The sequence below is a fragment of the Rhipicephalus microplus genome, chromosome 3 (assembly GCF_043290135.1).
Source record: "Rhipicephalus microplus isolate Deutch F79 chromosome 3, USDA_Rmic, whole genome shotgun sequence".
NCBI lineage: Eukaryota > Metazoa > Arthropoda > Arachnida > Ixodida > Ixodidae > Rhipicephalus > Rhipicephalus microplus.
In genome coordinates this window covers 54225738-54252554 of record NC_134702.1, presented here as the reverse complement: position 1 = coordinate 54252554, position 26817 = coordinate 54225738, and the positions used below count along the sequence as shown (strand labels likewise).

The following is a 26817-nucleotide window of genomic DNA, read 5'->3' as shown; positions in this document are numbered from 1 at the left end:
AACGGGTAACGTACTTTCGTAAAGATGGTGGTCCCTGTACAGCAGCACCCACTCCGCATTGATTGATTTTGGGGGTTTAACGTCCCAAAATCACCACTTGATTATGAGAGACACCGTAGTGAACGGCTCCAGAAATTTCGACCACCTGGGGTTCTTTAAAGTGCACCCAAATCTGAGCACACGGGCCTACAACATTTCCGCCTCCATCGGAAATGCAGCCGCCGCAGCCGGGATTCGATCCCGCGACCTGAGGGTCAGCAGCCGAGTACCTTAGCCACTAGACCACCACGGCGAACACCCACTCCGCAATTTAGTCATTGTTTACTGACGCACTACACTTACTGCGCTCACCGTATCAATGTGAATTGTATCCGCTATAACCCAAATTTATGCTCCTCTGCAGCTGTAGAGCGGCATTTCTCGTTCGCGAGTCTTGTGTTGAGGCTGAACCGATGATGTCTAGATGATGGCCTATTTAAGGAGCTACTGCTTCCGAAAGGGTCCGTGAACCATCTCCGATATTTTTTTTTTCAAGCATTTCATGTAAACGCGCGCATCATGTGCGAAATGCCGTCGCGATCAATCATTTTAGACGTGGCCGCGTTACAAGCCGCCAGCGCCGCGCCACAAATTCCAAGAAACAATCCCTCCTTCTTTACGGGCCTTTCGGGCCTCCCCCGTGACGCACCGTGCCACTTCACTGACGCGCCAAGCCAAATATGCTGTGATTGGTCGAGCAAGAGCCTACGACTTCCGGTCAGTCTGAAAGCAGTTGTCTGTGGTGCTTGTTGTTGTTCGTCGTGTTGTCCGCGCACGTGCAACACGTGCGGGGCACGGCGTGTCCCCGTTCGGGTCCATCGTGTTGGCGATCATTTGAAGGCGTGTACGCAACGCAGGGTCCATACTGAAACTATTACTGCAGCCACGGTTCGTCAACAAGCATGACGGAGTTCGGATGCCGGAGTCGCAACAACCGGAAGTAGACGGTGTTTCAAGCAGCGCGTCAGCGATGACGTATGCCACGCGAGATTGGGAGGAGCATGGGTTCCTGGGAGGGAAGCTCGGCGAGAGGACAAAGCGGCGTGACATAGGATACTAGCGAAGCGAAGCGCAGGAGGGAGCGAAATGTGTGGTAGTCACGATTTTGATAACGAAACGCTTCGAACTCCGCTATTGTTACTGCACCGTTTTGAAACATTGTCACGGCTCTGTGTTCGTCGTACACTCGTGCACTATTTCCCCACCACAACTGAATTTCGACCTCTGGGTGGTGAACAGGCGCTTTAAGTGCAATTGACGTGCCGAACGTTTAAGCTAAACACATTTGTGTTAAATAAAAGTTTAGTCTCGATTAATTTGTTTATGGTTCCAGCACTTCGCTTGAACTATGGTATACTTCTAGCATAGCTATCACTGTTGCCGCCAATTATCCCGATTTCGGTGTAGAATGCGAGTCATTCTTGGTCTCGTACAGCATAGCTTTCTATTGCAACTGATATTTCTAAATATGTCGTTCTTAACAATCATGTGAAGTATTAGCCTCATTTGCAATGTATTAATGACTCCCAAGGTACGGTGGTGAAATAATGAACAAATTTATTTGGAAGTTTCAATGCGCTGCGCATTTTAAATATTATACTGCACATAACAAACATGTGTACGGAGTATGATTGTCCCTGACATAGAAAAAAGTATTTCGGTATCTGTATTGCTGTATCTGTATTCCGGATTACTTTTTTAGTCTTCTTGCAAAAGTATCTCTGAAATATCCCGTTACGTCAATTACAAATGTATTTCAGCATCTGCATTTTAGGCTTCCGGAGCGTGTATTTCGATACCTGAATTCCGGAATACTTTTTCGGGTATCTCTGCCCAGCCCTGGTGTTGACTAATGCACCTCTGCACACAACTAGACTCACACACAAATCTAACCCTGTGCGTGTGCAGACATTGTGTTAAAGGTCTCAGTGAAGGGAAAACAAACTATGTGTAAGTAAAAACCGGCAGCAGCGCCCTCCAGCAATAACAATTGCAACTAGTAAAAAACAAAATTCCACAGGCAGCACTGCCACAGTCAGTGAATCGACGCGGTGGTATGCGGGGCATCGGGCATTTCTCACGGATCAGTAGCGACACCGTCGGGAAAGATCTGTCGGCTCCTATTATGACGCTGCCAATGCAACGACGGCTGGCTGTCAGTCGCAGCTTACTTGCCTACTGCTAAGGGAACAGCTGTTGTAACACATGAAACAACAAGACCATCAGCAGAACCCTGATTGCCTCCATTGCCATTTTTCTGATTTGGTGTTCGCTGAGCAGAGATACCGCACAATGGGGCGGGCGGCCGTGGTAGCACGACGAAAACGGCGTCAAACTGCTGATATTGAGAACGTGGGCTTGAAGCTTGGCTTTAGCGTGGACACTTACGAATGAGCAAGCTGTTGAAATTCGGGTGGTAAAAAATAATACCATGTCCCCACTACGGTGCAGTTTACAATATTGCTCGTAAAACATCACGAACCATATTTATATCCCATGCACTGTTGTGACGCAGCTGCTAGTTATGAAGCGACCACGAGAAAGCTATCGCTTCCGTGGCCACTGGCTCCGGCTATAGAAGCGATGGCTTTTCTTGGTTTCAGCAAACTCGTCAGGGGCTTATGGCCTGTCAGCAAAACGAAATGACTGCCATGCATGTACTCAGAAATTTGTTTAACACCGGGTACAAGTTGTTGGCCGTTGGCTCAGATGGCCGTGGAATACTTTTTTTGGGTGCAGTGGGCTTTCCGATTCATCGGTGGGCACTTCTCTTCGGGAATTGCTAGTACACATTTCAGCAACACGGGAGAACTGAAAACTAGACTGTTGATGCCCTAAGTCACTCACCGTAAACCCCAAAGCAAGATAAAAGCGAAGAAAGTCCGCCAAGATATGTTTTATACTCGGAGTGTTTGAAAAAAAAAAGGTCATAAACCCGAGAGAAGTGATACATTTCGGAGAAACGGATCCACCACCACAACAATAAACAATTTGGATGAAGAAGGCTGACCAACATTTTTGTCTGACAAGCCGCCACGCTTCGTAAATGAGCTCAGGTGGGTGTTCTGAGTTACTCCCAAGTTTTGGTATATTGGGACATCGTGTCGCGCTTCTCGCGGCTCTGAACCACCGCATCTTAAACTTGTTCTGTGAGACAACCACAGACGCAAGCGTTCCATTGAGATACGCATGAGGTAAGGATGAGGAGAGAGGAATATACTTAGCAAAATCACATATAGCGTAACGCAGATGTAATCATGCATAATAACGTATAGTAAGAGGGCAAGAAAGGTAATGGAGAGTAAGTAAGAAAGAAATAATTACGGGAGAGGGTAAAGCATAGCATAGCCGTGTATGGTGGCATCAGGCAGGGAAAACCATGTACACATAGCCATCTATAGCATAGCCAATTGTGTAGGAAGGGGGCGGGAAAGAAAGTAAGGATGCAGAATGCTGTGAGGGTGAGAACAGGAATGATATGTGAGAGAGTAACGCATAGCATAGCCAGCATAGTATGGCGAAACCATGAGTAGTATGGTCTAACAAAAAGCAGAGGAAAAGGGAAGTGGGGTTGAGGACGAAAGTGACGTTGATGAGGATGAAAAAGGGGTTGCGAGGGCGAAAAATCATAGCCGCGTGTAGTCTAGCATAGGGCGGGAAAGAGCTTAGAGGGCGAAGAGGAGTGACGCGAGGATGGCGAGGATGGCGAGGATAAAAATTTGCCCGAATCTACATTCCACACTGTAAATGTCGTCGAAAGACGATAGTCTTGCATCTGGAGAGAGTGAACAAAACGTTTATTTGGTGTTCTGCGCAAGAAAATCGGTGAATAGTATTCCGAAGGCGCTGCGTTAGAGTACCTCGAGCGTGTAACGGAGGCGAACAAGCGCATCTAGGCACGTTAAACACGAGCGCCATCTGGCAGTTATCTTCGAAAACGAAGGCATGCGCGACCGTGGAGAAAGATGCGCGCCAGTCACGGAGGTGATAAGGTGTAGAATGGAAAGCGACGGGCAGGTGCCACCACCGTGCCGTCGTAGCAAAGCGTTGAAAACACCTTTTTGGGCATCGCGTTGCACTGTCAGCGCAGCGCGTTACAGTGCGTCCTTGACAGTCTTTAGAGTGTTTTGTGTGTGTTTTCTTCTAGCATAAAGGTAGACATACAAAACATAGACATGTTGTTATGGCGCCTCAGATATGCGCAATATTTGCTTTTTCAATTGACCATCGCACAACTATGGATGCTAAACCTTGAGCAATATTGGTGGGCGCTGTGGATGAGGTCAGCCGTTTAATGCCGTTTGAGGTATCGTTAGGGCGGACAAACAAACAAATGTACAGACAGACAGACAGACAGACAGACAGACAGACAGACAGACAGACAGACAGACAGACAGACAGATAGATAGATAGATAGATAGATAGATAGATAGATAGATAGATAGATAGATAGATAGATAGATAGATTGACAGACAGACAGACAGACCAAAATTTTTCCGTCGAATATCACCAAGAAAGACTATCGTCTTTAAATGTTAAGGCGATGGTGCTACCGCGCAGTGGCACATAGACGAGCTGCCGGGCCTGCGCGCTCCCTTCGCAACGTCAAGTGCGACTTATCATCCTTAGCGCCCCTTGCGCGTTCATACAGTGGCATCAGGGGACGATTGCGTGAGTAGACGCTGTACAAAAAAACAAAAAAAAAAAACAAAACGGAAGAACATATCTGACAGTCGCACGTTGAGAGCCGGTCATGTAGGCTTCCTAGTCACACGCTGCCACAGGCAAAAGCAGGCTTTGAAACAGGTCTAGGCGTTGTTACATTGCATCGTAAATGAAGGTTTCCTTTCCCGCCATGGACGCCAATCAGGCTGCAAGTTAGGAACGCCAGCGCGTTCTTGTCCGTGAACACGAACGTCGCTGATGTACAGGCAAATCACTGCACCGCACTTTCTAAGCCTTCCCGTTCCGCGTAACTGTATATAACTCCTTCTTTAGGGTGAAACTCCTTACGCCGTGAGTCGTACGTCCTGTGTCCGTAGTAGTAGCCACCTTTTGTTTAGTCCTTAGAATGTCCGCTGGATGGCGGTACTTGTTTATGATAAATACATGATGAAAAGATGCGAGATGGGAGTACTTGTAGTGTTCACTAGATGGATGGATGGATGGATGGATGGATGGATGGATGGATGGATGGATGGATGGATGGATGGATGGATGGATGAATTGATGAACAGACGGACGGACAGACAGATAGACAGGCGGACGCACGCATGGACGAACAGACTGACAGACGGACAAAAGGACGCACTGACGGACGGACGCACAGGCGCTCGCACGGATGGATGGTGGCATAGATGGAAGCACGGACGGACGTACGCACGGACGGTCACACGGATGGAAGCAAGAACGAACGGATGGGCGGAAGCGCGGATGGACTTACGGGCGCTTCGCCCCACTCATCATCATTCACTCCGTGGATATGCTGTGATACGTGCCGCTACTAGGACGGCAGATGGCGCTTGTTTAAGCTGATTAAACGGCGTGTTGACACATGGCGCTCGCATCGCCCGCCCTTATAAAAGGCACTTGCTCTCGACGCGTGCTCTTTTTCGCAGCCCGGAGTCCCTAGATGAAAGACAAAGACGCGGCGAAAAGCGCGCAAGGCCGAGATATGCACACAGCGTCTCTCACGTCTTTAGTTTGACGATTGACTAGGGCGATTAACTTTCCTGCAGAGAGCTTCACGCCACTCGTCATGATTCACCTCGTGGATATGCTGAGATTTTTTTTAACGGCAGTATAGTCGCTCTCGGCTTAGTAGGTTCGACATACTCGACATTCAAGAACGATTCTATACAAAAATGTCTCGTGTTTACTGAGGTGGAAGCTTCGCCCTGTTGATAGATTGGAACTGATATAGAAACAAGTTGTCAAACCGAAAACAGCAGCTGCTTTATTCATCAATAGATGTCTTCGTGAACTGTACGTCAGACTATTCTAAAGAAAAACAAAAATGAAAAAAATAGAGGAAGAAATGAGTTCCTATAGGTAAAGATGACACGCTTCAGCAGCACAAGAATTTTATAATTAGTTTCTGCATGGACGAATGAGCAGTTCCCCCTCTCCGTCGTTATTCTTAGAATGCTTTTCGTCCATTCGGTAGAACGAACAACTCGGTCGAGAAGAAATGGTGCCTTTAATGTTCTAAGGTGTGGGTAGGCAAATGGAAAAGAATGAGGAGGCATAGTACAGTTCTCTTTTTGAAAGTGGCTCCACATATGGAACTCATCAGGCCTATTCCTGAATGTTATAATCTGCGAATTTTTTATCGTATATTATTATAAGTTCACTCTGCTTAGCTCCTTATCTCTTGCAGCTTTTACATCGCTAAATGAGCCCCGGTGCGTTAAAGCAAAAAGTTTGAAAATACTGCATCCCAATTTCCAACAAATTTTTCTGTGTGAAAGAAAAAAAAAGATACGTGGGTTTGAACCAATATTTCTATACCATCGTTTGCTAGTTATCGCCGTGTATGAAGCTGCATATCAGTTAAAGCAACCAACATTTAATTAGTTAAGCTCTAACAAAAGCAATTTATTGGCCTTCTTATACCAGGAAAAAAGGGCAAGCGGAGCTGTATATTACTGGCCGACTGTATTTTCTTTCTTTCTTTCTTTCTTTCTTTCTTTCTTTCTTTCTTTCTTTCTTTCTTTCTTTCTTTCTTTCTTTCTTTCTTTCTTTCTTTCTTTCTTTCTTTCTCCGACTGTGCATTGAAGTTCTTGTCTATGAGGGGTTTAATGAGCGCCAGAGATTGTCTCGGTAACTTTTCTAGAGGTAGACCGCGATGTAGTCGTTGTAGCACCGACTTTGAGTCCGTCAGCAATACCACACCTCGTACAGAATACGATCGCAATTTTCGTAAAGCCGCGGTAATTGTAACGCTTTCTACCGTTTTAGGTAGAAAGGGCCGCATTTACCGGCCAGCACAGACGCACGAAGGTAGGACATACAGAAAGCCGCTGTGTAGCCATCCGATTGTGTGCACGACGATCCGTTGGTGTAAAGTTTCACGTGGCCACTGTACAGGGCGCCCAAGTTACCCAGCACAACAAGCTTTGCTTCAACGGCTGGAACGGCGTGCTTTGCTGGCAGCTAGAGGTATGCAGAAGTAACAAGCAAGATTCACAAAACACCATGGCGGGTCCATAGGGCTCAAATTAGGTGACTTCAAGCGTAGTTATCGAAATGTGTTCTGCTCCGCGTATAAATGTGAGCCGGTTCTCGATCTTAGTCGCCGAAGGAGCGCCGTGCCTGCGAAGGACTGGCCGGTTTTAGACAGCTGCGTCAACAATGACTGAGACGCCAAAACGGGGATCAGAAGAGACTCGGCTACACATTAATTACCTTCTTCTTTGAAGCCACTTGAGGAACTTCTATCACCAAAAGACTCTTTTTGCGCTCTGCTTCTTATTGTTTGAATTGCCCCGGTGATGGCGACATCAACAGTATCTGATAAAGAAGGTACCTTGTTATAAGCGAAAACGCGCTCTTTCGAACCTGTTCAATTATGTTTCGGGCATGGGGGAGATCCCTGTTGTACGGAAGACAGCATGATTTGGTGCCAATCTTAAAGTCAGAAAAGTGATCCTGCGAGCCTCGCCTCATATGGACCGCTATCACTAACATCATGCATGTCTCAGTTGATAGAAAGATTATTATACAAAAGAATAGCTAGGTACATTTATCAAGAAGATGATGGCCATCGCGCATGACTGGATTTGGCTCGTGCACTACTGAGTGCCCAGGACAGTGCTTTGGACTATTTACTGACCAACACTCGCAGTCTTCATGGACATACAAGGCATATAAATGTGAGCCTCAGATAACGGTCGTCAGCGAACTTCAAGCCAAGGGCGTGTAGGGAAATGCTCTTTACTTCGTACATGAATTTCTCAGAGATCATTGCGTTCAGGTTAAGCTTGCATATTTAACGAGCGAAGAGCAACGCGTTTACCTCGGTGTCCCACCAGAAAGTGTTTTATATTCCTTGCTAACTCTGAAAACAATTTTCATATACATGTACGCTGATGCTTTTGGATCTCAGGGTACGAGCACGAAAACTCGAATAACACAGGCCGCCATTTTAATCATTCAACATCGCTTTTCGACACTTGGCGTGTCTTTATTCGCGAAAAAATTCGGCGTTCATGCTTTTCTCAAATCACGCTCATCGCAAACAACTCCTACAAATCAAAGGATGATCACTTAGAAATGACTAAACTCGGAAGTGTATTGAAGGAATCCTGCTATACAATAGCATGGCAGAACGCGCAGCGTCAAAATGGTGCCCTTATTGGGAACGAGGCCCTCCAATGGAGCGGCAGGCACTGCATTTTCGTGACACGCAGAGTTGGATCACATTATTTTACGTTGCTCCGACGAAGGGAAGCGGGCGGTTCAACGCGTTGCTGTTAACCATAAATTATGGCGTTTTCCCATTTGGACTGTGTTTTGTTCTCACTTCACGAGTGCGGGCACATAGAGGCTACACAATCTAGGAGGAGGGCGTAGTCAAAGTTATCGGTGGCTTGGTTCGTTAAGCTGCCTCGTGCCACTGGACGAGCCAAGCGTTAGCTTTCACTTTCCCCGTTACACTGGTTTGCAAGAGCGTAATACTATACTGTCACTTGACATTCTTTTCATTGTTATTTCCAGCACACAGGCTTACTTGTTGAAGGATGTCTACAGAATGGGCACACCTGCAGTGGTACTTCTTTTTGTTTCTCTGCGCTGCAGGTGATGTCATACCCAGCTTCAAACGCTGATTGACCTTGCATAAATGTGGAATTTCGCGTTTCATGAGATTATAAGGGATGTCGTAGGTGACTCCCAACTGAATGATCTGCTCACTGAACACCCCGCCTCCCACAGGCGTTTTCATAGGCGTTTTCACTTTTCACGCGATAAGGTACGCATTTGAATAAGGTATGCATTTTTATAAGGTGCGCATTTACATACACACACACAAACACACGTGCGCGCGCGCGTGCTCACGCACTCACATGGAATGGCACTACCCGCCTAGACTGTCCATGGAATTGCTATCAAAATAAAATAGCATTTCCTCTTCTAGATCTGCATCAGTCTGAATAGTCATCAAGGTTGACACGCACACAGAGAACCATAGAGAGACGTATCCGGGTCGTGCTCTGACCCAAAGAAGCATTCTTTTTCCTATTGTCAATACTATATGCCAGTGCGTCGGCTCGTCACCGACTGCGTGGACATAATTCTGCGCCGTCGTCACGGTCGTGTTGATTATACCTGTATTTATCCCAAGTATTTATCACGAGGGCATCCCCAGGTGATTTCCAATTTACCCTGCACCAGCTGATTCTATTTGCGACCCGCGAATTTAGTAATTGCATCTCTCCAGCACGGCCACGCTCGGCTGCTGTACATTCTTGCACACATCGGTTATCCGTCCCACTTGTTATGTGACCCGCCCAGATACACTTTTCTCTTTTAATATCAACACGAAAATCGGTTATACATACCTGCTTCCTGCATGCTTTGCTCTGTTCGCGCCGTATATTAATGTTACACCTGTCGTTTTCGTGCCACCTACTTCGTTTCGTGCGTTTTCTCTGGTTCGTTATCCTCCCAGTTTCTGCCCCGGACGGGCTTACACTTTTCTCGTGGTCCTATCTGCCGTCCTTATGCTTGGGTGAATTTTTTCCGCACGAGAAGACTCTGTAGTTTGAAAATAACCTAAGCACAAGGTTAGCTTGTAGACATTGCATGTGCGGCTGCCACTGGTGGACTCTCATTCTTCCCAGGTAGTCGCAATTAATATAAAAACCTTCATAATTACATTTACGGCACGCTTCATAATTACATATAGGTTTCGGCGCATAAAACTATAGCAGCCATTGCCGAGAACATTCGCACAAGTGCACACATTTTGACCAACAGCGAAGAGGTCGTTCCAGGCGTCGTTCGAACTTGAGTACGTTTACGCGCAAAGATTTGCTGTACGCCATTGTTACTTATACAGCAGTTTGCAGGCGACGGACGTGTAGCATAAAATTCACAGTTATCGCGAATGGCCGAGACTTAATCGACGATATAACTCTGCCAATTATGTCAGAACTAAAAAGGCAGGTACTATGCAGGAGGAGTTAATTCCGAACCCAAATAATAAGGATGGTTGCAAATTTAAATACTCTAGTGGGAATATCCCGTTGTGGAGCTATGTTTGCGGTCACATGTGTTTATTTTTGAAGCAATACAGATTGTTTATCAAAGTTCGATGACAATAAGGCTCCTATCGTTTTCGAAAACGAAGTCTATGTCAAGGTGGAAATACTTTGCCGCAGATAACATGGCACTGTTGAGACTAATTACAAGAACAAGTTAATTAAGTGTTTAATTATTGACTTGAGGACGGCTTTTTATGTTACAAAGCTGTGCGTGACATTATAGGGCACAAATATTTTTTTTTTAGAAATTTAAAAAGTTTGATCTACGAGGCTTCGGAGGAAAAGACGCGCCCCGGTCACATCTCCCCAGCGCCCATTCTGCGAAGACACAGAATCTATTGAGCATTATTTTCTAACATGTTGGAACTATGCATTAATTAGGAAGAGGCTTCGGGTTATTTCGTTTTCGACGGCAGGTTTAAGTTTAACCACACAAAAAAAACTGTTCTAAGTTTTTGTTCCTCCATTTTGGGGCATTGCCACAGAAATGTATTTGATGCTGTATGTAATTTTATTCAAGAAACCAAGTGTATTTCAACATAAGGCCTGCTTCAATATATACTCGAAAATTCTAGGGACTTAATTGTTAGTGTGAATAAATAGGGGACATACATTCGATCTTGATCGAGTAAGGAAAACTGAACTGTCTGGTCAGCTCAAAATTTTTTTCTTTCGATATGGTATTAGCACCCATCTCATTTTAGTGATTCATCTTTATTTTATTATTCTTACTTTATTTGCAACTTCTTTTTTTCATTCTTTGTACATTTCGGTAATGGGATGACAATCCGTGTGTAATTATCATATATAGATTACTACAAATTTTTTTGGCCAATCCTCCCCGAGTGGGTATGTTCCAGAATTGACAGCACCAAACAAACAAAGAAACAAACAAACAAACAAACAAACAAACAAACACAGGGCCTCCTTGTGTGGAATGCCCCAAGTAGATTTTGAAATTTTTTCATCTAGCTTTACGGGCGCAAGTTGGCCCAAAACGAACATGTTTTATAGCACAGCGCCCCTCTACAGGCGGCGTCGTCGTGGTAACCTAAAGAGCGAACAAGGACGAAGGAGAGCGAATGAAAAGTGCAGCGGTGCATGAAAGATGGCGATAGCGAAAAGAGCGCGTGGATGAGGGAACGACAGTGGCGAGACGACATGTCCCGAGGGGTTGATAGGCGAAGCTGGCTAGTTAGTATATATTCATAATGAAATATAAGAAGCGCGAAACTAACGGGATGCAAAGGAGAAAATACAAGCGAGCTCAGACTGAAACTTGGTTTACTCTTCGTAAACAAAGCTTCAGTCTGTGCTCGTTGGTCTCCTCATTTGCGTCCCGTTAGTTTGGGCTCCCAATATTTCATTATGCACATGTTCCAAGGCGGGCCACCTGCGGCACCACAGGGACCTCACGGCACCGCAGTAGTAGGCGTCGTCGTGCTGTTGCCGACGGCATCATCACTAAGGTATGCGTGGAGGCCGTCCTCGGATACCCTGTGTGGAAGTAAAGCACTGCGTTGACGAAGAACTGCCTGGGGTGGCTATTGTTGAACGTGCCTACAAGCTGCCTACAGTGGTCTCCCGGTTAGTGAGGCATTCGCGCCTCAACCTCTCGAGCAGTCAATACACCTCAACAGCTGCGCTTCGAATTACCATTAGCCATGAGGTCTCGTAATCGTCGATGAATTGCTTTGACCTTTTCCGAAACACTCGCACTATATATATATACTCAAGATAAGACAAGATCAGAAGATTAAAAATAAGAATAAGAATAATGCGAACTTGAGCACGTTTGTTTGTTGCTACGAGGGAGAGCAAATAGCTATTGATTGATTGATTCATTGATTTATTGATTGATTGATTGATTGAATGAATGAATGATTGATTTATTTGTATAGTTTAACGTCCCAAAACACCATATGATTATGAGAGACGCCGTGGTGGAGGGCAAATAGCTATTGATTAGGGCTGCTGAAACTGAAGACTCACCAGCAGACGGGGTGCTGCGGTCGTCTGCCTCGCACTCTTTCTGGGCCTCCTCGAGTACATTCATCTGCTTCGCAGGGGTGTCTGTGTCACTAGGGATAATCTGCACAGAAGAAAGGCACGACGTCTCTGTCACAGGAATACATAGTAATACAGTTTCAACCCTAGAGTCGCAGAGCCAAACAGGATTGAGACCACAGCCAAATATTACATTGTTTATTACGCTAAACAAGAAAACGTGGAAAATAAAAACCTTCAAAACAAACTGCCCCAAAGGAAGCTTACTCTACATAGTTCTCACACTGCATAATGAATATGCGGAAGCTACCATTCATTTCTTCCACTGTACACAAACCTAAATATGTGAAATACACGTTTTCAGTTTTTGATCGTTCTCCACAGTTGCAATATTGTTATTACTATAGTTCTTTTTATTTGGTGGGGGAATTGGGGATTTGAATGTTTTGTTGCATGCTATTTGAGTGGATAATGCTGACTGTTGACACTGCTGTTGTGTTAAAAAGTGGCTCTGGACCCTTGTCAAGCTGCCTGTTTTGGAGAGCAGCTTTTACCTGCAGTAGTCCTTCATAAAATGCATTGATCAAAAATAAACTATATTATTATTATTATTATTATTATTATTATTATTATTATTATTATTATTATTATTATTAAAGTTTGAAAGGATTTATTAAGAAAAATGGCGCGAAATAAACAAGGAATAAGAGCGGGCACGACACGAGCCCCGACTTTCAACTGAAAACTTGATTGAAAGAACAAGTTAAAGTAGCTTTTTACGCGTTGTGAGACCATCCGTAGACAATATTTGAAGGTGGCACTTGCAATAATATTTTGAGTTCAAGGTCAGTTCTTGTGTTGCGTGCATTTTCCCTTGGTTCATTTTGCGCCATCTCAACTCGAAAAGCAGCACTCAAACTCTAAAGATACTGACGTGTAGTATAAGCATAGCGCCACGCAGTTACCCGTCACCCGTGCGGCAGGCCTGTTTCTGCTCCCCTAAAAATATCGACGATGAACGCTACATTGACAGCACTCACGATTCAACCCCGCCAAACCTTCTGCACCTTCAGTTTGCGCGGCGCACGCGCACCGTGGAATGCGCCGTAAGATGCCGACTCACCCCCCCCCTTCTGACGTCACATTGACCCTCGCACTATCACCACACAAGAGTGCTGACGTCATCAATGACGTCACAAAATCACTACAAGAGTGCAAGCTTGGGGGCACGATAGTTCTGGCTTGACCTAACTGGCTTCTCGTCTTTGAACTAACTGATATAGTTTGTTTGCTATTAAAAAAAACAACGCCGTGCTTTGCTTTTTGTGCCACCAAACCCATGTTGCATGCGAAAAGTGATTTATACATGTAGCTGCATATATTAAATGCGAAGCACTTTGAGTGTTTGTATATCTACGCATCTATGTATTTATTTATCTATAGCCGCCGACTAGGTCTGAGTGCTCTTGCGTCGCCTCCTCAACTTGAGGTAGACAGAAATCAGTATGAGAGCGTAAGACGGGTTCAAGGTTTAAGCAATAAATGACGTGGAAATCCCGTTGAGTACGTCGCCAAACATTCTCTTCTGGAGACGTTTGGCACCCGTGTACTACGGGCCACGGTATGCGGGTATGCGCCACAAGTGAATGACAATTTATACCTACCCAGGAACGGCGAGAACAGACATGGCTAATTTAAACGTAAAAGTGTGGTAAGAAATACGCACATCGGCATCGTTGACCCGACGAATGCGAAAAATAAATATCAGGATGCCAGCTGAAATCGAGCGCAGTCATTCTGCGTGGCAATTGAGTATTCTACTACACAGCCACGCCAGGTCTCAAAACTGCTGCGGAGAGATACTATATATAAAAGTAAGGTTGTTGAAACATCAATTGTGGTTGCAGTGCTAGCTATTTAATTTTAAGAACATTACATATGTACTCATATCATATAGGCGTTACGTCGGATTAACGTCACTTGTAGCTAAGTGCCATCGACTAAAGTTGGTCTACGGAGCACTACCCAGGGCTATCGAGTCTCGCAAGCACGAACGTTACATATCAGCTTACCGCTACTGGTGTTGGGAATATCCATGTTACTGTTGGCATGGTTACGCATCTGTAGACCACTGGTTGTATAAACCATACGCGGCTGTTGAGAATATGTATGTGAGAGGAAACATCACTCTGGCTTCTTTTCCTAACGTATCGCTTAATAAAATTACACCACCGTCCCCTTCACTCCGGATGCGTCACATATAACATCGATTTCTCAAGGTACATGAAATCTGGAACTTTTTTTGTCTGGTAGGAATGTTCTTTCACCCAATGAACATCATTTTTGTCTAGGTCACTCTTGTGAAACCCAACTAGCTCTCTTGCCCCATAAAATTCACTCGCACGTTGATAATGCTATTCCAATATTTATGCCTTACTTGTCGATATCGAAAAAGTATTTGATAATATTTCACGACTTCACTTACTGTTTAAACTTTCATGCGTTAACTTAGGCCCTTCCATGCTTAATCGTATTCGTGTATTCTCAACTCGTCGCCGGTAGTTTGATGCTGCTAACTACAGCAGGTATCGCCTCTCTTGTGCTCACTGCGGCGTTCAACAAGGCACTGCACTAGGCCCCCTACTTTTCCTTTTAACTTACGTTGACGAGAGAGGAAGACGAAGTGATTCTTTGTAGAACACATCTCGCTCGTCTCAGTGCTTTTCTGGGCTTTTCGCTGCAGTTGTGGGGTGTATAGCCCCGTAGGTTGCGGTAATGGATGTACAACCTCACGAGGCGACGTCTGACTCCGGTTCGACCGCGGCCACTTCCTCGAGGAAGTGAGGAAACACATCCAGTGAGAGCGATGACACTGAGCTGTACTCCGCATCTTGCGACGAGTCCTCAGACGACGGCTTTCAACCTGTCCTGCACCGCAAGGCCAAGCGACGGATCATCAATCCATCGCCGGTGTCAAGCACAGCCACCGTGAAAACGGCGCCCCAGCGATGGCCCCATTCCATCCTGTTTGTGCCAAAGAACGCTACCGAAATTCTGCGTGCTCTGAACAGGCAAGCGCTTTCGCTCTATTTTGAGAACACTGTGCCGAACGAGATTAAAGACCTGCGGCTTAATACAAGAAGAAACATCCTGGCTGTAGATGTGCGGCACCCGAGTGCGCTGAGCACGCTGCAACAAGTAACACAACTGGGAAACATTGCAGTTAGGTCCATCATACCAGCCGATGGTGTGACCACATCAGGAGTCATTTACGACATTAACACGGAAATACCAAACGCAGACCTTCCAATACTTATAAAACCAGCGAGTCAAGACAACGTCATTGTCAGCGTTGGACGGCTTGGAAACACACGCTGTGTGAGAGTAACGTTTAAAGGTGACTGTCTTCCCGCATACGTGAAGGTTGGCCACTTTCGTCAACAAGTTCGACCGTTCATTCCTAAACCCGTGCAATGCTTCAATTGTCAGAAGATCGGCCATGTAAAGGGTGTTTGCAGGAGCTCCGCAGCGTGCCCCCGGTGCGCCGAACCACACGCGGAAGACAACTGTAGCGCTACCACACTGAAGTGTCCTAACTGTCAGGGTGCTCACAAGGCTTCTTCGAAAGAATGTCCGCACATAAAGAAAGAATTTTCTATTCTGAGGCAAATGGTACGAGACAGCTCCACCCACAAAGAAGCTGCCGAGAAAATACGGCGAAGACGACGTCGCCGTCGAAGGTCTTCACGTCGGAAAGCGCCAACCTCAGGCGATAAGTCGACGCATCAGGAAAGATCGCCAGCTTCAGTTTACAGCACGGCAAACACAGACGTTGTAAAAGAGCAAAGGGGCAGACCAGTCTGTACAGAAGAATGGCCTCCACTTACGCGTACACAACGCTCAGAAAAGCCGCAGCAGAAGCCTTCTTCTTCGGAGCAAGCTGCTGTAATGGAGGACTTGTGGAACACAGATCAGCAAGTAATAGCTCTTTTGCGACCATTAATTAACGCCATCGGCTTGTTGTTAAGCAAGTTGCACACACCGTCAGCAAGAAGTGCATTGCAATTACTGGACGCTTTGAGTCCAGTACTCGCAGCGCTTGAGTAAATAATGGCTCACCAGCCACTGTCTTTCAGAGAAGAGGTCCGAAAAGCAGCGGTTATTCAATGGAATGCCCGGGGACTGAGGTCACGCATCGCCGATTTCCGTCGGTTCGTGTACACCAATAAGTTCCCCATCATTGTCATCTGCGAGCCAAATTTGCAGAAAGAAATCAGACTTTCTGGTTATGAGTCATTCATGTCGTCTGCAACTGTGGACAATAGCAAAGTTCTGATGTTTATTCGCCGCGACCTCACATACATTCATCATCCGGTGTCACCCCACGACGACAATCAATATATAAGTATAACAGTGAAAAGGAGACTTACCATCACGGTTGTGGGTGCCTACCTCTCTCCGTCAAGTCATTTCGACCATACAAGACTAGAAGGTATCCTGTCAGCAACCTCTCACCCATGCATTATAATTGGCGACTTCAACGCCCATCATACAATCTGGGGAAGTTCGAAGACCAATGTTAAAGGGAGAGAGTTGGTGTCCTTCGCCTCCGACAACCAACTTTTCTTGCTAAATGATGGCAGTCCAACGTTCCTACTTGGTTCAAGGTATAGCAGCTGCCTTGACCTGGCCTTTGTCTGACGAGGCCTCGTCAGGCATGCTGAGTGGTTTCCAGACATAGAAACGCATGGAAGTGACCACATTCCTACTTACGTCAAAATCGAAGGATTGTCCCATGCTAGATACGCGACAGTGTTCAGAGAGTGGACTGGTTGAAATTCCAGTCTCGCATGGAAGAGCAATGTGAAGCAAACATGTCCCTCGACATAGAGGAGATAATTAAAAGCACAATACACGATACTACGTGTACCCTCACCTGCTCTCCCAAAGTAACGGAATTTGACATCGAGGTAGAACGACTTCGAGCAATCCGACGGCGTGCTGAACGAAGATACCAACGCACGGAGGCAATAGAAGACTTACGGATGGCTCGACGTATACAAAAGAAGATTCAGCGCCGGATAAATAAACTCGAGACACAACGTTGGACTGCTTTTTGTGAGTCACTTGACCCACGAAAACCTTTATCCCAACTGTGGAAGACGGTACGAGGTCTCCGCACAAAACCCACTCAGTGGTCACCATTCAGGGCTCTCGCACTTTTTGAACAGAGACGCAGCATTGACGTGGCAGAAGACTTCTGTGCCAGAGTATCTGGGCCACTCGCAGTGCCCAATAGCCTATTGCCCTCGACTAACTCTCCACAAACACTGGATTCCCGCATGGATATGCCTTTTTCCATCGTGGAGCTCAGAGCAGCACTAGCTTTGTGTGGACGCACGTCGGCACCAGGGTCCGATAGAATTTCTTATAGGGTCTTGTGTCATCTGGTTGAACGCGCGAGAATCCTCCTTTTGGAGTTGTACAACAAATCCTGACAACATGGAACGCTCCCGACAAGCTGGAAGACAAGTCGCCTAGTTCCACTTCTGAAGCTAGGCAAGTCACCGTTGGACCTCTCATTTATCGTCCGATCGCATTGGCCAGTTGTGTGGGCAAAGTTATGGAGAGTATGATCCTGGGACGCCTGGAGTGGTTCTTGGAGTGTAACAACATCTACCCAGATGCCATGGCAGGATTTCGGCGTGGTCGAGCATCGATTGACAACGTAGTCGACCTGGTCACTTATGTCCAACACGAGAAAGGCCGTAAGCGTCTCTGCGCATCTTTGTTCCTAGACGTCAAAGGGGCGTATGACAACGTTACGCATGAAGCTGTTCTCACCACTCTCGAAGATATAGGAGTAGGTGGTCGGATGTATTGCTGGATACGTAGTTATTTGTCAATGCAATCCTTCTTTGTGAGCACTGAAGACGGTCCAACCTCTCCACATTACAGCCACCGTGGCGTCCCCCAGGGTGGCGTACTCAGCCCTGTGCTGTTCAATCTTACGTTAATTGCTCTCACTGAGCATTTGCCAAGCACGGTCAGGCTATCAATGTACGCAGATGACATCTGCATTTGGGCATCGGCTGTAACACGCCTGCAGTTACGAGGAAGAATTCAAAAAGCTGCCACTGAAACATTACACTACCTCCGAAATCGAGGCTTGGAAATTTCTTCCGAGAAATGCGCCCTCGTAGCTTTTACTCGAAAGCCTATGGATAAGTACACTATAAACATCAATGGTCAAACTGTGCCATACGTTCGATCGCACAAGTTTTTGGGCGTCATAATTGACAGGAATCTGTCATGGAGCGATCACGTTTCGTACATGAAGAAACGGTTAATGGACATCTGTAATATACTGAAGTTCTTTGCAGGGAAAACTTGGGGAATGTCTCCCAGTGCAATGCTACAGCTGTACAGAGTACTTTTTCTCGGTTTCCTGCGGTACAGCTTACCGGCATTTACCAATGCAAGCAAAACAAGCCTTCGAACGCTACAGAGTGTTCAATCCCAGGCACTCCGGATTTGCCTCGGCTTGCCTCGTAGTGCATCAACAATGGCTACTATAGCTATCGCCGGTGACCACCTCATCACGACACATATCGACGTTGAGGCACTCCGGACACATATAAGGCATATTGCTCGGACACCCTGCCACCACCTAGCCTCTTTACCAGCAGACAGACCACGTTCATCATTTTGCCAAACGGTCACCACATACCGCGATTTTTTGCCAACATGCTTCACACCCGCCGCCAGGCCTTTGACTCCTCCCTGGTGCCTGACTCAGGCTAATATCAGGCTAACTATACCTGGCATCAAGAAAAAAGCAGATATGTCGCCACCTGCTCTTAGACAGCTTGCTCTGCTCTTGTTATGCGAGACGTATCAATGCTGTATACACGTATACACCGACGGCTCCGTTTTACAGAAGAGTTCAACGGCATCATTTGTTATACCGATAAAAGACACGACAAGAAAATTCAAGACCTCCCACCTCACGACATCAACGGGAGCAGAGCTCACAGCCCTTCGTGCCGCATTGGAATTTATCAGCGATCGACGGCCACAAAAATGGACAATTTTCAGTGACTCAAAGGCGGCGCTGCAATCCCTTCTATCCCCTTTACGCCACGGCCCGTACGAACAGCTGGTATTTGAGATTGCAGAAAAGACTCACCAATTCATTGAGGAAGGACATGAAATAGCTTTTCAATGGCTGCCAAGTCATTGTGGAATAATTGGCAATGAACGGACCGATCGAGCGGCGCGTTCTCCCCATACTGAAAGCGATGAAATATCAATTCCGCTTTCCAGAACTGACGCTGCACGGAAACTCCGCATGCTTGCTCGCAAGCGCACCACGTCACAATGGAACGAGTCACTTTTTTTCCATGCACGGTTAGGTACTTTAGACGCAACTCTCAGTCTTCGAATTCCTCCGGAATTACGCCGACGAGACGCTACTATGCTGTGCAGATTATGGTTGGGCGTCGCATTTACCAATCCGTACGCGTTCCGCATAGGAATGACTGACACCGCTGCATGCAACCATTGTGGCAGTGATGAAACAACTTGGCACACTCTGTGTGAATGCCCACAATACTGCTCGCAGAGACAGTCACTCTGCAATACACTAGATGAACTGGACAATCATCCCCTTTCGGAAGAAAGACTCCTGCGCTGCCGACAGGACTTTATGTCGCAGAAGAAGGCTGTTTGCGTTCAACCGGCCTGTCCAAACGACTGTGATCGGAACTCCCTGAATGTGTGCGCATGTGTTTTTTTTTAATTTATTTTATATCTCTCTATAGCTATCCTCTTTCCGACCCTTTTCCACACCCCCGTACAGGGTAGCAAACCAGTTCGTCTAGGTTAACCTCCCTGTCTCTTCCTTTTAATTATTTCTCTCTATCTCTACGTTGACGACCTGCCACGTGAAATCGACTCTGATATTAGTTCATTAGGTGATCACTACGTGTTATATCACCCTCCATCTAACGTTTCACGATCTTCCGTTTGGCAGAGAAATGTTGACACTTCGCAGGAATAGTGTAAAAACTGGTTAATGTCCCTAAATATTATCAAGACTTTAGTGATGACCTTTTATTGACGCAAGCACTACGTAAACACTTGCACTCTATACAATTAACCAGTAACGCCATTCAATATTTACGTGTTCAAATTTCCTGTGATATAACAAGGTCGCTACGCATTATTAACATTACTAATTCTGCTCCTCGGTGATCTTCGTCTCAGCCTTGCCACGGCACCTACCTCTGCTAATCTTTTGCTTGTAAAATGCCTGTAAGAGCTAACTTTGAGTATGCTAATGTTGTTTGTGATCCTCATCAAGCTAACATTACTAAAACGCTTGAATCCCTCCGGAACCATGCTTCAGATTCATCGTCCCGGATTGCTCGACTAACAATAAGTGTGCCAGCAGTTAAATCTCAGCTTAACCTTTTTCATCTTGCATCTCACCCTCACATTTCTCATCTGTGCCTCGATTATGAGTTTTTTTTTTCATTCCTTGCCACCGGGCAACGCATTCATCAACCCAGCTGCATGATCCGACACCGCGCCATTGTCATCACAATGCCTTAGATCCCGCATGCATCCGAATAAAGACCTTCCAGAAATCGTTTTTCCAGCAGACATCTCAAGACTGGAACGACTTTCCCGCTCACATCGTCATATCAACCACGTTTTCTCAATTTAAAACTGCAGTAAAAGGCCATTTGTCTTCGTGATAAGTATGAACTTCTGCGTTTTTCTTGTTGTTCACTTTTTTCGTGTTGCTCATCCCTCATGTAGTGTCCCTATGAACCCTCGAGATACAAATAAACGAAAAATGTATGAACTACATTGTTGCAGTGGTTACATTGCTCCATTGCTATCCCAAAAGTCACGGGGCGAAATACCCGCCGCGGCGGCTGCATTCTAATGGAGGCAAAATATGAAAGGCCCGAATACTTATACTTGGGTGCATTTTATAAAAGGTCCGCAGTTCCTTCGCCTTCCTACACGGCCTTATTCATAATCATATACACCGTGGTTTAGGGACGTAAAATGTCAACAATTTTATTATCATGTGACGTAGTTGTGAGCGGTAAGAACGCAGCAGGCAATTCGGTAAAACATTAGTGGGCGAGTCTGTGCCCAGCGAAATAAAGCAATCCCAGCGCAACAATATAGACCAAGACGGGGATCGAATGTCAATATAAAGTCGTTAAGCAGAGCGTTACCATTCTGGCGTTCCTTTGCACTGCCGATATTTTAAATGGATCTCTAATTCGACGAACGCGCTATTCTATAGAGACACCGGGAAGATTAACGTGTATAGCGGTCGAGGCTTGGTATATCGGTAATAGTGGAAATGGAACCATACGTGTGATACATCCGTCAATCCATATCTTACGTTTTCCAGTGCAGCCCTCCATTGATTTGGTAGGGTTTTCGTAGAGGTTGGAACAACCGGTATCACCAGAGAGCTTCCGAACGAAAAGGTGTTTCGATACTTGGCTTCGCAGCATGGCGTCGTGAATAAGGTGGAATAACTTGCCTAAAGAGAACGTAAATGTTTTGCCTAGAGAACTTAAGTATTCTTTCGGCTAGGACGTTTTCGTGAAACGTAAATAAGTTTTATAAAATTGTTATGGTGGATTACTGCAGTGTTGGAAAGAAGAGATGTAAAGGAAAGGCATTGAGGTTAACTAGCCGAGGATAACCGGTTTGCTACCCTACACATGGGAACAGGAAAGGGGAGATTGAAAGAGTGGAAAAGATAGCACACACACACCAACACGCAGTCACAGTATTGCAGTGAGGGTACACTGAATAATACTTCTGACCACGAAGCAACGGCTGCAGCTAACGTCCCTTACTATTTTTCGATAAAGAAAAAGGCAACGCGTCAACTTTCTTCGTGGGGTAGGACGGTAACGCTTCCCTTTTTCTAAGGCGTAAAGAGCAACTTAGTTACCATTTCCTTTTTTCTAGTATCGGCTACAACAGTTTGCCAATGTGTGACGTTGGGCTAGTTGATTGATCGTGAAAGCGCCGCACAAATATGTCTTGCGTCGTCCTTGTCGTCCTTTACTGTGGAATATTAAGCACCCGTTGTGGTTCGTCTGCAGGCTACGTAATGGGGAGGGCGATGAAAAGAAAGGCAAACAGCGGGGCTCACTGTTTTCATCGTGCATTCTCCGGCGTTGTGCACAATAAAAATATGCTAGATGGCTTTTGATTGTATAATGGATGACGCTAGAGTGGATTTTTTTTAACATTCAGTCTAAAACCACTCTAACATAAATGCGAAAGAGCAGATAATACAGACTCCACGTGTTCGCGTTTTCTTTTTTTTTTTTCATCCCAACTTTACATCACCCACTCATTCGCGCAGCTCCCAGGCCTATTGCCATCCGACGTGCCGGGTTTCGGAGTGTTTCCAGCCCCTCTTAAAAATGCCGTTTAAATTATGAAAAGAGGGCTGTGACTGTGATTGCAAGTATCTTCGTTTCCGGCAGTGTCTTGCTAAACGTTCAGACCGGTGGTCAGTCCCTGATGCATATTCAGGCAATATGGCATGGGCCTGGCGTTTGCGCATGAAACCCCACGTAACGGCTTATAGCAATCCTTAAATCGTAACTTCCAGTTTGGCATCCATCATAACTGCTGCCATTCGGTGCATTAAAAGATAATTAAGTGGACAAGCTTGTGTCCACTTTTCATGCACAGCAGCTTAAGTCTCTATACTCTAATTAACCGGCAGTTTTCAGCCGGCTTACTCTGCGATCACAGCTGCGCACCAGAAACGTGTTAATTAAGAAGATGAAAAAAATTAAGACAGCTTTCCACTAGTGCTGCCAAGCTCGCAGGGAGTGCAAACTTGGGGAGCCTGCGTTGTTCTTGTGTATTAGGTTTTTTTCCTGCTGTCTCTGTTTGCTAATCTTTTTTTTTTTTTGCTTCCTTCTTTGTCTGTTGCCTCCTGTCTTTCTGTTTTTCTTCCTTTCCTTTCTTTCTCTTTATCTATTTCCGCTCCCTCCCTCATTAGATCACATCCCATTTTTCTTTATCTTTCTGTCTAGCTCTTTCTTTTTTTTTCTTTCTTGTGTTCATCGCTTTTCCTTACTGTATCCTTGTCCACCACGGTGTATCAGCGGTTATGGCGCTCTGCTGCTGACCCGGAAATCCCCGATTCGATCCCGGATGCTGTGCTCGAGTTTCGGTGGAGGTGAAATGGTAGAGCTCCGTGGACGGTGCGATGTCAGCGCGCATTAAACAGCACCAGATGGTCGGAATTCCCTGAGCGCTCTACAACAGCGTGTCTCATGAACACACTATGGTTTAGGGACGTAAAACCCCAGATGTTTTCGTTGTTATTTGTATCTATCGATATCTTGCTTTGCCTGCCAACTTAATTGTATGTTTCCCATTCTTTCCTTCTTATTTTTTTGTTTATTTTGCTCTGTCTAAACTTTGGACGAACCGCAGCAGATTCCCTGGGAGCAAAGCCCAATATGAAGCAAAGGAAGAAAACAGCGTTAGCCACCTCATGACAACTAGGATTTTTCCGTGGGCTCAGCACGGCTCGACGAAAAGCTTGACTTTAGGGCCACAAAAAAAAAAAAAAAAGCTGGCAGCACTTCTGAGTGTCTGCTAAACAAAAAGTTGTCCTGTCGCATGTGGACACAACTTGAAAATGTGACCAGCAAGCCTGGCACACACGTTGCCGCCACAACACCTTGCCGGGATGTGCGGGAAGGGAGAGTGACGAAGCAGTTGCCCACGCAAGGATGCCGTAAAACGGGATTGGTATACACCGCTCAAGTTTGGACTGCCATGTATGAGCATATATCACGGTGAATGAACGCGTAAAAAGGCATGCAGCGAGAACCGGAAAAAGCAGTGAATTCACTTACTTCCGGAAGTTGATAGTATACTTGTGATGCGAAACCAGTATTCAAATATATTAAGACTCCTGGCAGGGGCAAGAAGAAATTGGGGTGTGAACTGTTAGCTTTTTACATTAAGGAAACAGGCGATAACCACGGAACTATTTGTTTACGTGGTATTGGCAAGAAAACAACTTTCTGCGCAGTTCTGTAGACATGACGTAGGCCTGAACCTCTTGTTTGTTTTTTCTACGAACATGTGAAGAATGCATATGCGTACGTACATACCACGTCCATAAATCACATGGTAGTATGCAATCTTTCTATCATTTGGTTTCCCGCTATATTTGTCCGGTTTAATTTTTTTCCAAACTAGAACCACGCACGATCTCGCCCCAAAAAAGTTCTAAAGCATTTGGAGAATCAGCCAGAAGACCGTGACCACGTAGTATTTGTTCTTCGCGTTGCAAACTCAACAGCAGGCATTTCACCTGACATAGTACTTCATCCATGAGCAATCGCCAAGTCATGATGCTCCAACCCATGAACTAGTTGGAAATGACATACTTGTAAAGTTTAGTGCGAACAAGTTCTGAAGTGCCCACGCTGTACACTCTCAGTTTTACAAGTGTGCGTCGTTTACAGCTCGCCCACCTCAGTTCCCCTAAGAGAGAAACTCTAAAGTTGGCACAATATTCTGCGTGAAATAGGTGCTTTTTATTTTAAAGGAGAAGCTCCTCAAAGTGGAGTCATGGCCGCCATTGTCCCTCGATGCCGATGACCATGACGCAGATGTCGATGAAGAACAAGCGCGTTCCAGACCACACATTTTTCTTTCTGTCATCACGGCACAGCACACTCACTCTACGTCATGACGTTAACGATGCCGATAAAGAGTATGACCATGATGATCACAGACAACGGCAGGCTTGTGCAGTAGATGACGTCTCGATATGCGCTGCGATGCATTTCATATGACGAGAAACCAACAACAACCACCAGGGGAGCGTGCACAGTCCTCATCTTCGCCAACGTCAGGTTAGATCCGATACCACAAAGCAGTAATATTGAAAATAAAACGAAATTCACGGCTCAACACAACATACCATTAATGACCAATAAACGCTCTATTTAACTGTACACCTCTTTGTCACTCATTTACATGCGGTAGTGGTCAATGTCACGGGTGAAGTGTAGTTACACCGAACAATCCCACTGCTTCGCCCACTCATCATTATTGACTTCGTCATTTCGTGGAAATGCCGTGATTTCTTCCCGGGCAAAGATTGCTTAACTATTCAAACTCAGCCGCTTGTCATTAGCTTGTGCGATATGTACCCACGTTGAGCCTGTTTCTAGCTATGTCTACTCTTCTGATATACAAGCTTAGAAAAAAGTATGCTCGAGCGCATATGTAATAGAAAACAGCAACGAAAGCTTTACAGTCATCTCTCATGATGAAGGAGCAACACAAGTTCACTCCGCTGCAGTAGTGCAAAAGTGCTGTGTGAAGCCAGACCAAAAATCAGAAGGGGTCGCTGTCATGGGACAGTGTGCGCCAATGAACAAATGAATGAACGAATGAATGAATTAATGAATGAAATAATAAGTTTTAGGGGCGAAGCATATGGTGTCCTGGTTCCTCGGCATGTGATGTCGTTGCCATGGTCTCGGTTTGTCTGCTTGTCGTGCCGTCGTGACGGTGCATCATAAGCGGGTATGCACCAAAAAAATTGGGTGAATCCCACAACTCGACCCCGGTTCATACTATGCACAGCATGACTTAAACGTTCGTCGTTACTGCCTAAAACATTGTGTTTCGTTTTGCAGCGGTGTCAGCACCTCCGACGAAATTTACCAAGGCGCTCAAATACCAAGGCGTCTCTACGCTAAAACCACCTATTTGAAGCACCGCTCCTTGAAACCTAAGCAAAGTGATGACACGTTAGAGGGCCGATGGCCAGTAAAGCAGTAACAATTTTTCTGAGTAAAACATCGGCGCGTACTGCATCCTTCGCCCCTCCCCAGGTTTAGGAAAGCGGAGCTGAAACGCCTTCCATACATGTCTCTTCGCCACTACGTTTTCACTATTCTACCGAACCAAAAATGTGCAATCTGCTGCACTTGCATGCTCCATGCCACAGTTGCTTAGCTGCTGTTACATCTAGGACTTTTCTTCTTTCAAGGATGGGTTTCGTGGACCCCAGAAAGTGGCTTAGGAGGCCCCCACTGAAGTAAAGTTTGCACAAGACACTGCGGTCTCACAAAAGTATTCCTGTGCAGTAGCAACAGCGTATACTACGTATTACAATTGAAACATGTCGTCAGTATCCGTTTCCTGGTTCCGGATCGGCATACGCCATCATAGAACACATATATCTCAGTGACCACAAGCGTTTACATTTGTGTGGCGGATCGTTTGGCGTAGATCGCCTGTTTTGACAGTTTTTCTTGCGCTTATGGCGACAGAGAATCCTTCAAGACATTGTCGGGCATACTTTGACAAACTTGTAGGACAACGCAGGCCGCATACAAAGAGAAAAATAGACCTGTGTAAGAACACAGAGCTCGTGTGCAAGGCGCGGTTAATGCAGGCCTG

General features: G+C 45.8%; 1 protein-coding gene across 1 annotated transcript in view; it reads right to left on the bottom strand.

Moving 5' to 3' along the window:
- Positions 1-26817, bottom strand: part of LOC119187174 (parathyroid hormone/parathyroid hormone-related peptide receptor) — a 236321-nt gene that overhangs the window by 95128 nt on the left and 114376 nt on the right. The window contains 1 exon segment of the mRNA XM_075889590.1: positions 12298-12397. Within this exon segment, the coding sequence (XP_075745705.1) occupies positions 12298-12397 (100 nt within the window).